Here is a 12,682-nt window from a genome sequence, read left to right as displayed (position 1 = left end):
CAGTAAGAACTTCTTGACTATGTCTTTAACTTCACTTCTAACCACCATCTCTCCCTACTCAGTGTTAGTAAGGATGTTTTACTTTCTAGAGTGTGACAGCTCTTTTATACCTCTGGGTCTTCATACCAATGGTTCCCAATGCCTGGAAGACTCTTGCCCTAGAATGAATCTTTTTCTGATTCTTCAGTCTCAGTTTTAAATGTCACTTCTCCAAAAAGTACTTTCTAACTCCCTAATCCAAATTAGGTCACCCCTATTATTCTATCTCATGGAAATCTGTTTTTTTCCTTTGTAATACTTAAAATAATTTATACTTTTTATTTAAGCATATATTTCATGTCTACCCCTTCCTCTATTACTATATACTCCATGTAGAGCAGAAAGAATTTGTTTTATTTACATATATACTGTATACACTCAGCCATCTAGCACAGTGCCTATAACATCGTAAGTAAAGATGGATGTACTACGCCTGCACACAAGCAAGTAAGCCTTTCGGTTTTAGAGGTGTGATTTATTCACCACTCTAAGTAAGAAGACTCCTTACAGTCCAAAAGTCAGATTCATAAAGTCCTTCTTCACACTTACATAGTGCCTACCATGAGCTAGGAACAGTTTTAAGTGCTGAAGAGATAAACAAATCAATCCCTGTTCTCACAGAACTTACATTTTAGTAGAAGACAGATAATAAAAAATATGGGTAGAAGAGCTAGTGTGCTTCACCACATTTCTAGTGGCTCAGATATGATGACTAAAAATGATCTAAGAAGGAGTTCCTTTACCAGCCTCAGTACCAGAGTGAAGAGCCTGACCCAGGATGAACAAGAAACATGATAAGAAATAAACTCTTGCTATTGTAAGCTACTGAGATTTGGGGCTTCTCTTTCACCTCAGCATACCCATTCTATCCTCTCTGACACAGTAAAAAAAATTTATGATGTTAGATGGTGCTAAGGAGAAAAATAAAACAAGAAAAGAAGACAAGAGGTAGGAGTGGAAGTTCGGGGTATGATTCATAAAAGGCACCTTTCTTAAATCTAGACCTTTAATTAAGGCTCTAGGAACATCAAATTGAATGTAACTTATCCCAAGCTGATGAAAGACAGACTTTTTTATTGTCTGCCTTTCATTACGAAAATCAAAGTGCTATGAAAACAAAGATTCTTGATAATTTTGTTAACCGCTATATCCTCAGCACTGAGTCATTTCCAGTTTCTTCTTAGGCAGAGATCCAACTTTAAAAGCCCATACATAGGAGATCCTTAGTCGCTAAGGACTCAGCTTTGTCATGGCTGTGGCGTAGGTTCAATCCCCGGCCCAGGAACTTCTTCAAGCTGAGGGCATAGCCAAATAAAATGAAATAAAACCCATTCATTAGGCTAAAAATCAGTAATGTCTTCATCATCTACCAATGTCCTCATTTTCTCAATATTCTATTTTTTTTTTTTTTGTCTTTTTAGGGCCACACCCGAGGCATATGCAGGTTCCCAGGCTAGGGGTCTAATAGGAGCTACAGCTGCTGGCCTCTATCACAGCCACAGCAACACCAGATCCAAGCCGCGTCTACGACCTACATCACAGCTCACGGCAATGCCAGATCCTTAACTCACTGAGCGAGGCCAGGGATTAAACCCACAACCTCATGGTTCCTAGTCAGATTCCTTTCCACTGCACCATGACTGGAACTCCTTGATATTCTTTAAAACATTCTCTTCTAGTCTATCTGAATAAACCTTTATGATATTTTAATTGTTGATTGGTCTTCAATCTCCAAAACAAGATATGTATTTTTAAAACAGCATTATTACAACATCGAAATTGTACATTTTAACATTTCTGAATAATAAAAAATTTTACAACAAAAATTACTTCATATAAGTAATTTTAACATTTTACATCGTAAAATGTTAAATTTTAACATTTCTGAATAATAAAAAATTGTAATAATAAAATTGTACATTTTAACATTTCTGAATAATTAAAAAATTGTAATAATAAAACATTAATTGTAATAAAATTGTACATTTTAACATTTCTGAATAATTAAAAAATTGTAATAAAACATTAATTGTAATAATAAAATTGTACATTTTAACATTTCTGAATAATAAAAGTTGTAATAATAAAATATTAATTGTAATAATAAAATTGTACATTTTAACATTTCTGAATAATAAAAAATTTTACAACAAAAATTACTTATATGAAGACAAAACAAAAAATTGAGATTTAAAGTGTTAAAAATACCAACCTGCGCTGTTTCTGTCATTTTCTGTTCAAAATCTGCTTTTGCTAATGCATATTTTTCCACATAGAGTTTATAGGTATCTGTAGCTTTCTTAGATTTAACAGCTGCCTGTAATAAGACAAAAACATTTTGAACTACATAAAATATTTGTTTCCTGATTATGAGTTAATAAGAAATAATAACTTAAGTGTATTTTAAGATGACCTCTGTTGAGTTCAAGATAAACTAACTTTAAAACTTTTTTTTTTCCAAGTCCTCTTTAGTAATATTTTTTGACATGGACACACAATAATGCAGAAATGAAATGCCAATTCTAACTGATAGAATGTGCTTTAAAAAGTTGAAATACTCTCATTTTATATGTCAGAGTAAGATCACACGACCACATTAGTACAGTTTTACTAAAAATCCAATGAACAAAAATGTGACAATACCATCAGAATATGCCTGACACCTCCTTATACACCTTTGAGTCTTCCTTCCTTCCACAACAAACAGATAATCCATTTAATTCCTGATCAGTGACTAGAAAGCTACCTAAAAGCTGAAAAATGTCAATTTTCCTTGATGCTCCTCAGTTTCCATTAAGCTCCAGAAAATCTATAATTTGTTTTTTAATCATTGCCTATTTTTCAAGACTTCTATTTTTTAATTGTTCCTGCAATATTACAGTTCTATTTTTATCAAAGCTACTTTTCAATAAAAATTTAACAATATGTTGTTTTGTTTTGTTTTTTGCTTTTCAGGGCCCCACCGAGGCATATGGAGGTTCTCAGGCTAGGGGTCTAGTTGAGCTACAGCTGCCGGCCTACATCACAGCCACAGCAAAGCCAAATCCAAGCCATGTCTGTGACCTACACCACACCTCATGGCAACGCCGGATCCTTAACCCACTGAGCGAGGCCAGGGATTGAACTTGCAACCTCATGGTTCCAAGTTGGATTCGTTAACCACAGGAACTCCAACCTTAACAGTATGTTAAAAATTACACAGTCAGAGAGTTCCCACATGGTGACATATGTTAAGAATCCAACTCTGGCACTCAGGTAGCTATGTAGGTGTGGGTATGCTCCCCAGCTAGGCGCAGTGGGTTAAAGGATCCAGCATTGCCACAGCTATGGCTTGGGTCACAGCTGTGGCTCAGATTCAATCCCTACCCCAGGAATTTTCCATATGCCGTGGAAGTGGCATTAAAAAAAAAAAAATAGGCAGTGAGGATAATATGATACATAGGGATATTTTCTTCAAAGACTTCATAAAGGAGAAGTATAACCTATACATAAATAGCTAGAAATTGGTGGAAAGTAACAAAGAAGTAAACATAAATTCTATGGAAGGTAGACATTCAGGAAGAAGATTATGTGTGACTTGCAATTTGGGGCAGACACATGGCTCTCTGACTATTCTCAAAGGATTGATCAATCTGGACACAGAAGTCTGAATGGATGGGATGTTGAAGATCAAAAAGAGAGAACTATAGGATTTCAAGATACAAAGATCTCCACTTTCTTGATAAGCTGAGATGGTCTGCTAAGAATGAAGAAGAGCAGGGTAGTGTTGGAACTTCAGGAGAATGAAGAGAGTTTCAAACCATGGTTGTAGAGGAGGTTGTGCAGTAATAACTACACAAGTGAAAGTATTGCGAAGAGCCACTGATGGCTAAGTAATGCTGAAAAACTTGAAATCTGTCCTGAGCCAATCAAAACCAGTAGGTAATTATCACCAGCCGTGTTCAGAAGATGCATACAGTCCTTTCTAAAAAATCAACTCTGTACTCTAAAATATAACAGCAATTATATATTAAACATATATGTTCTATGCTTTCCTGCCTTCTTAAATAAATAGAGGATGCCACTTTATCTTGAACTGTATCAAAACTATATCATGGATCAAAATTAGTTTTGAAGCCAAAAGATACTAGAATCAAATTCTATCTCTACAATTGACTACCTAGTTGACCTCGTCTTTGAGTTTTATATAGTTCTCATTCCTAAAGTGGAAACAATACCATCTACTTTTTAGAGCTTTGGCACAGATGATATGTAATTTATGTAAATGCCTCCGACCGGGACTATCATATAGTTACATTTACAAAATAATTAGTATCTGCTATTACTATGGTTTCTAAAAGGAACATCACAGAAACACACATCATTATATTTTGCTGCTGTCCTATTTAAAAGTTACACTGAGCTTTCCAGCCCTAGAGTAAGTGCATAAAATCTACAATGATTTCTACTTTGTTCCCATGGATTTTGTTTTAACTCTTTTCCCATTGTCTAGCCATACGACATTATTTTATACTACTGTTATTATACATCCTGGCCCTTTCCAATATTTAACGATTAGAGTGATAGATATACAGAGTTTACTAACTACATTCATGGGAAACCCAGATAACCATGTTTGTCAGAATTTATTTTAAAAACAATTTTAATGGCATAGTTATCTGGGTTTCTTTTTGGACTTTTTTATGCCAAGAGACTAGGAAGAAGAGAATTTCTTCTTCCAGCTACCTAAATTTTCAGTGTACACAAAAGAAATAAGCAACCCATGGGCCACAAAGTGATTTTTTTTTTTTCAGGGCTGCACCTGCAGCATATGGAAGTTCCCAGGCTAGGGGTCGAATCAGAGCTGCAGTTGCCAGCCTATACCACAGCCACAGCAACGCCAGATCCAAGCCATGTCTTCAACATACACCACTGCTCACAGCAACACCAGATCCTTAACCTGCTGAGCAAGGCCAGGGATCAAACCCGTATCCTCATGGATACTATTCGGATTTTTAACCCACTGAGCCACAATGGGGAAATCCCCACAAAGTGATTTTTAATGACGTGGTCTAGCAAAATGATATAGTCCTACTGGTACCTCCTTCTTCTTCGCTTGTTTTTCATCCTAACACTACTTTCTGTCTCTGCTGTCTATTACATTATTGCCTTATCACTGGCAACAGGCCCTGTCCACTGCCTCCATCTTCTTGGAAGCAAACACAGGCCTTACACCAGCACACCTCCTCTCAAGGGCATAACAGTCTGCACACACCGAGGAAAGAGATAGCAAGCATCCAAACCAAAAGCAGCCCTCCAACCAAAAAAAAAAAAAAAAAAAAAAAAAATATATATATATATATATATATATATATATATATATATATATTCACAAACTACCCAGGGGGGCTCTTGCATATAAATAGCACTCTAAGACTACAACAATTGTTCTCTCTAAACTCAAAGAATAAGGAGTTCCCGTCGTGGCACAGTGGTTAACGAATCCGACTAGGAACCATGAGGTTGCAGGTTCGGTCCCTGCCCTTGCTCAGTGGGTTAACGATCCGGCGTTGCCATGAGCTGTGGTGTAGGTTGCAGACACGGCTCGGATCCCGCATTGCTGTGGCTCTGGCGTAGGCTGGTGGCTACAGCTCCGATTCGACCCCTAGCCTGGGAACCTCCATATGCCGCGGGAGCGGCCCAAGAAATAGCAACAATAACAACAACAACAACAACAACAACAACAACAACAAAAATAAATAAAAAAAAAATAAACTCAAAGAATAAGAAAAATATAAGCTAAATGAATAAGCTCAGAAACCATTACAAGTTAAAAAACAGGAGAATTCCCCTGAAGAAGCAAACAATGAAACAGACCTCTGCAGCCTAACAGACACCAAATTCAAAAAGGAGACAGTGAAAATACCAAAGGAATTAAGAGTGGATATGAACAGTAATGCAGATTATTTTTGAAAGGAACTAGAAAATAAAAGAAGGAGCTAAGAAAAATTAGAAAATTCGGAGGGATCAGGAGCTTGGGCTTATCAGACACAACTTAGAATAGATTTACAAGGAGATCCTGCTGAATAGCATTGAGAACTATGTCTAGATACTCATGTTGCAACAGAACAAAGGGTGGGGGAAAAAATGTAATTGTAATGTATACATGTAAGGATAACCTGACCCCCTTGCTGTACAGTGGGAAAATAAAAAAAAAATCATGAAAACCCTATTAAATTCATGAAATATGAAAAAAAAAAGAAAAATTAGAAAATTCATTTGCAGAGATACAATCTAAGTTAAAGGCACTGATAAGCAGAATGAACAAGGCAGAGGAACAAATAAGTGACTTAGAAGATAGAATAGGAGTTCCCGTCGTGGCGCAGTGGTTAACGAATCCGACTAGGAACCATGAGGTTGCGGGTTCGGTCCCTGCCCTTGCTCAGTGGGTTAACAATCCGGCGTTGCCGTGAGCTGTGGTGTAGGTTGCAGACGCGGCTCGGATCCCGAGTTGCTGTGGCTCTGGCGTAGGCCGGTGGCTACAGCTCCGATTCAACCCCTAGCCTGGGAACCTCCATATGCCGTGGGAGCGGCCCAAGAAATAGCAACAACAACAACAACAACAAAAGACAAAAAGACAAAAAAAAAAAAAAAAAAGAAGATAGAATAATGGAAATCACCCAATCAGGACAGCAGACAGAAAACCAAATGAAAAAACGTGAAAGCAATATAAGAGATCTATGGAATAATATAAAGCAGACCAATCTAAACATAACAGAGATTCCAGAAGGAGAAGAAAAAGAGGATTGAAAATATATTTGAAGAAATTATGGCTGAAAACTTTCCAAATCTAAAGGAAACAGATTTAGATAGCACAGAGGGCCCCAAACAACCTGAACCCAAACAGACCCACACCAAGACATATTATAACAAAACGGCAAATGTTAAAGATAAGCAGAGGATTCTAAAGGCAGCAAGATAAAAACAAAGAGTTAATTATAAGGGGACCCCCCATTAGGCTATCAGCTGATTTCTCTATAGAAACATTACAGGCCAGAAGAGAGTAGCAAGATATAGTCTTAAGTTCTAAAAGGGAAAAAAATAGACAGCTTTCTAGAGACACACAGCCCAACAAAACTGAATCGAGAAGAAGTAGATCATGGGTCAACAAGGAAATCAAAACGGAAATTAAAAAACACCTCGAGACAAATAATAATGAAAACACAACCATTCAAAATCTATGGGATGCCTCAAAAGCAGTGTTTAGAGGGAAGTTCACAGCAATACAGGCCTTCCTCAAGAAAGAAGAAAAAATCTCAAATTGACAACTAAACCCACCACCTACAAGAATTAGAAAAAGAAGAACAGGAGTTCCCATCGTGGCGCAGTGGAAACGAATCTGACTAGGAACCATGAGGTTGCAGGTTCAATTCCTGGCCTCGCTCAGTGGGTTAAGCATCCAGCATTATCACGAGCTGTGGTGTACGATGCAGACGTGACCGATTAGACCCCTAGCCTGGGAACCTCCATATGTTGAGGAAGCGGCCCTAGAAAAGGCAAAAAAACAACAACAAAAAAACGACAACAAAAAAAGAGAATACTATGAACAATTATATACCAGCAAATTTAACAATGTTGAGGAAAGAGACAACTTTCTAGACGTAGAGCACACCAAAACTGAATCAGAAAGAACTACACCAACTGAACAGACTGATCACTAGAAATGAAATTGAACATGTAATAAAAAACAAAAGTCCAGGACCAGATGGCTTCACAAGCAAATTCTACCAAAGAAGAACTTATGCACATCCCTCTTAAACTTTTCCAAAACACTGAAGAAGGAACAATTCCAAAGATATTCCATGAAAAAAATAAGTAAACTAAGAAATAAAAATAAAAATAAACAAAAAAAGGAGTTCCTGTCATGGGGCAGCGGAAATGAATCTGATTAGGAACCATGAGGTTGCGGGTTTGATCCCTGGCCTCGCTTAGTGGATTAAGGATCCAGCATTGCCAAGAGCTGTGGTGTAGATTGTAGACTCAGCCTGGATCTGGCATTGCTGTGGCTGTGGCATAGGCCGGCAGCTGCAGCTCCGATTCAACCCCTAGCCTGGGAACTTCCATATGCTGTGGGAGTGGACCTAAAAAGACAAAAAGGCAAAAAAACCACAAAGACATTCTATGAAGCCACCATCACCCTAATACCAATACCAGAAAAAGATACTACAAAAAAAGAAAACTACAGGCCAATATCTTTGATGAATATAGACACAAAAATTCTCAACAAAATTTTAGTCAACTGACTCCAGCAACACATAAGAAAGATCATACACCACCCAGTGGGATTTGTCCAAAGTCCACAAGGATGGTTCAACATACACTAATCAATGTCATACACCATATTTACAAAATAAAAGTCAAAAACCACATGATCATCTCAATAGATGCAGAAAAAGCATTTGACAAAATCCAACATCCATTCATGACAAAAACTCTTAGCAAAGTGGGTATAGAGGGGACATAACATGATAAAAACCATTGACGACAAACCCACAGCTAATATAATACTCAGTGGAGAGAAGCTGAAAGCCTTTCACTAAAATCTGGAACAAGACAAGGATGCCTACTATCACCACTTTTATTCAACATAGTATTGGAAGTCCTAGCCACAGCAGTCAGACATGCAAAAGAAATAAAAGGTATCCATGGGGAGTTCCCATCGTGGCTCAGTGGAAACGAAATCTGACTAGTAATCATGAGGACACAGGTTCCATCCTGGCCTCGCTCAGTGGGTTAAGGATCCAGCGTGGCCATAAGTGGTGGTGTAGGTCACATGTGCAGCTTGGATCTAGTGTTGCTGTGGCTCTGATGTAGGCCAGCAGATACAGCCCCAATTCGACCCCTAGCCAGGGAACTTCCATGTGCCATGAGTGCAGCCCTAAAAAGACCAAAAAAAAAAAAAAAAGGAAAAAGAAAAGGTATCCAAGTTGGAAGAGAAGAGGTAAAACTGTCACTCTATGCAGTTGACATGATAGTATATATAGAAAACCCTAAGGAATCCATAGAAAAATCACTCGAACTGATCCATGAATTTAGCAAAGTAGCAGGATACAAGATTAACATTCAGTAATTGGTTGCATTTCTGTATACTGACAATGAAATATTAGAAAAGGAATATAGGAGTTCCCGTCGTGGCGCAGTGGTTAACGAATCCGACTAGGAACCATGAGGTTGCGGGTTCGATCCCTGCCCTTGCTCAGTGGGTTAACGATCCGGCGTTGCCGTGAGCTGTGGTGTAGGTTGCAGACGCGGCTCGGATCCCGCGTTGCTGTGGCTCTGGCATAGGCCGGTGGCTACAGCTCCGATTCAACCCCTAGCCTGGGAACCTCCATATGCCGAGGGAGCGGCCCAAGAACCAAGAGATAGCAACAATAACAACAACAAAAAAAGACAAAAGACAAAAAAAAAAAAAAAAAAAAGGAATATAAAAATACAGTACCTCTTATAATCACACCCAAGGAGTTCCCATCGTGACTCACTGGTTAACAAATCTGACTAGGAACTGTGAGGTTGCAGGTTTGATCCCTGGCCTCGCTTAGTGGATTAAGGATCCAGCATTGCCAAGAGCTGTGGTGTAGATTGTAGACTCAGCCTGGATCTGGCATTGCTGTGGCTGTGGCATAGGCCAGCAGCTGTAGCTCTGATTCAACCCCTAGCCTGGGAACCTCACATGCTGCAGGTACGGCCCTAAAAAAAAAAGATAAAAATAAATAAATAAATAAAATAGTCATACTACCTAAAGTGGTCTACAGATTTAATGTAATCCCTATGAAATTACCCATGATATTTTTTACAAAACTAGAACAATCCAAAATTGTATGTGGAGCCATAAAAGACCCTGAATTGCCACAGCAATCTTGAAGGGGGAAAAACAAAAACAAAAACCAAGCAGGAGGCATAACTCTCCCAGACCTCAGAAGATATTACAAAGCTACAGTGATCAAGACAGTGTGGTACTGGTACAAAAACAGACATACTGACCAATGGAACAGAACAGAGAACCCAGAAATAAACCCAGACACCTGAGGTTAATTAACTTTTGACAAAGGAAGAAAATGGGGGGATGTGCTGGGGTTGTGGGATGGAAATCCTCTAAAATTGTGATGATCATGGTACAACTATAAATGTAATAAATTCATTGAGTAATAAAAAAAAAGGCAAGAATATAAAATGGGAAAAAGACAATCTCTTCAGCAAGTGGTGCTGGCAAAACTGGACAGCTGCATGTAAATCAATGAAACTAGAACACAACATCACCCCATGCACAAAAATAAATTCAAAATGGCTTAAAGACTTAAACATACAATAAGTCACAATAAAACTCCTAGAAGAGAACATAGGCAAAACATTCTCTGACATCAACCATACAAATGTTTTCTTAGGTCAGTCTCCCAAGGCAAGAGTAATGAAAACAATAAACCAATGGGACTTAAACTTACAAGCTTTTGCACAGCAGAGGAAATCATAAAAAAAAAAAAAAAGTCAACCTACAGAATGGGAGAAAATAATTGCAAATGATGCAGCCAATAGGGCTTAATCTCCAAAATATACAAACAACTCACACAACTAGACAGCAAAACAACTCAACTGAAAAATGGGCAAAGACCTAAATAGATATTTCTCCAAAGAAGACATACAGACGGCCAACAGGCACATGAAAAAATGCTCAACATCACTAATTATTAGAGAAATTCAATTCAAAACTACTATGAGGTACCACCTCACACCAGTCAGAAAGGCCATCATTAACAAGTCAAGTAACAAATGCTTGAGAGGGTGTGGAGAAAAGGGAACCCTCCTACATTGTTGCTGGAAATGTGAACTGGTGCAGTCACTACAGAAAATAGTATTGGAGTTCCCATCGTGGCGCAGTGGTTAACGAATCCGACTAGGAACCATGAGGTTGCAGGTTAGGTTCCTGCCCTTGCTCAGTGGTTTAACGATCCGGCGTTGCTGTGAGCTGTGGTGTAGGTTGCAGACGCGGCTTGGATCCTGTGTTGCTGTGACTCTGGTGCAGGCCGGGGGCTACAGCTCCAATTTGACCCCTAGCCTGGAAACTTCCATATGACGCGGAAATAGCAAAAAGACCAAAAAAAAAAAAAAAGAGAGAGAGAAAATAGTATGGAAGTACCTCAGAAAAGGAAATATAGAACTACCATATGACCTAGCAATCCCACTCTTGGGCATATATCCAGACAAAATTTTCCTTGAAAAAGATATAGGAACTCTTATGTTCACTGCAGCACTATTCACAACAACCAAGACATGGAAAAAACCTAAATGTCCATCAACAGATGAATGGATTAAGAAGATGTGGTATATATACACAATGGAATACTACTTGGCCATAAAAAAGGACAAAATAATGCCACTTGCGGGTACAAGGATGGAACTAGAGATTCTCATGCTAAGTGAAGCAAGTCAGAAAGAGAATACAAATACCATGTGATATCACTACATTATATGTGTAATCTAAAATATGGCACAAATGAACCTATCTACAGAATAGAAACAAACTCATGGACATAGAGAACAGACTTGTGGTTGCCAAGGTGGGAGTGGGATGGACTGGTAGTTTGGGGTTAGTAGATGCAAACTATTGTATCTGGAGTGGATAAGCAATGAGATCCTGCTGTAAAGCAAAGGGAACTATATCCAAACAGTTGTGACGGAATGTGATGGAAGATATATGAGAAAAAGAATGTGTGTGTGTGTGAATATATATATGTATGTATGTATAACTGAGTCACTTTGCTGTACAGCAGAAATTGACAAAACACTATAAATCAACTATAATAAAAAATTGTAAATTTTTTCATATTTTTGCCTTATAATTTGTCAACTATTGATAAGGCCATGAACTGTGATCACTCCTAGAAATATCTGCAATCTGAAAGGAAATACATAAAAAATGTGAAAGTCCCCCCAAATACAATGATTACATCCACCCTTTTAAAAGTAATTTATTTCATGAGATCTTTCCTGTTTTTTCAGAGGTTTTACACAAAACAATTCCCCTTCCAGAGTTCCCATCATGACTCAGTGGTTATCAAATCCAACTAGGAACCATGAGGTTGTGGGTTCGATCCCTGGCCTCACTCAGCGAGTTAAGGATCCGGCATTGCCGTGAGCTGTGGTGTAGGTTGCAGACGTGGCTCGGATCCGGTGTTGCTGTGGCTGTGGCGGAGGCCAGCGGCTTCAGCTACTATTAGACCCCTAGCCTGGGAACCTCCACATGCTGCGGGTGCAGCCCTGAAAAGACAAAAGACAAAAAAAAAAAAAAAAAAAAAAAAAAAAATTCACCTTCTCTATTTACCTTTTTTTTTTTTTTTTTTTTTTTTTGTCTTTTTGCCTTTTCTAGGGCAGCTCCCATGGCATATGGAGATTCCCAGGCTAGGGGTCTAATCAAAGACATAGCCACCAGCCCATGCCAGAGCCATAGCTACTCGGGATCCCAGCCACATTTGCAACCTACACCACAACTCATGGCAACACCGGATCTTTAACCCACTGAGCAAGGCCAGGGATCGAACCCTCAACCTCATGGTTCCTAGTTGGATTCGCTAACCACTGAGCCACGATGGGAGCTCCTGTATTTACCATT

The 12,682-nt window shown here is 38.6% G+C and overlaps 1 protein-coding gene across 6 annotated transcripts in view; it reads right to left on the bottom strand.

Moving 5' to 3' along the window:
* FCHO2 (FCH and mu domain containing endocytic adaptor 2) overlaps positions 1–12,682 on the bottom strand; it is a 138,321-nt gene that overhangs the window by 83,355 nt on the left and 42,284 nt on the right. For all 6 annotated transcript variants that reach the window (XM_085013800.1, XM_085013798.1, XM_021084438.2 and 3 more), the window contains one exon: positions 2,252–2,356. In XM_085013800.1, coding sequence (XP_084869926.1) covers positions 2,252–2,356 — 105 coding nt within the window. The remainder of the gene's footprint in view (positions 1–2,251; positions 2,357–12,682) is intronic.

This window comes from Sus scrofa, chromosome 2 (assembly GCF_054392235.1).
Source record: "Sus scrofa isolate SSC_HxYL_T2T_F1_AM1 chromosome 2, Sscrofa_HxYL_maternal_Yorkshire_Landrace_v2.0, whole genome shotgun sequence".
NCBI lineage: Eukaryota > Metazoa > Chordata > Mammalia > Artiodactyla > Suidae > Sus > Sus scrofa.
This window is presented reverse-complemented; position numbering and strand designations above follow the sequence as displayed.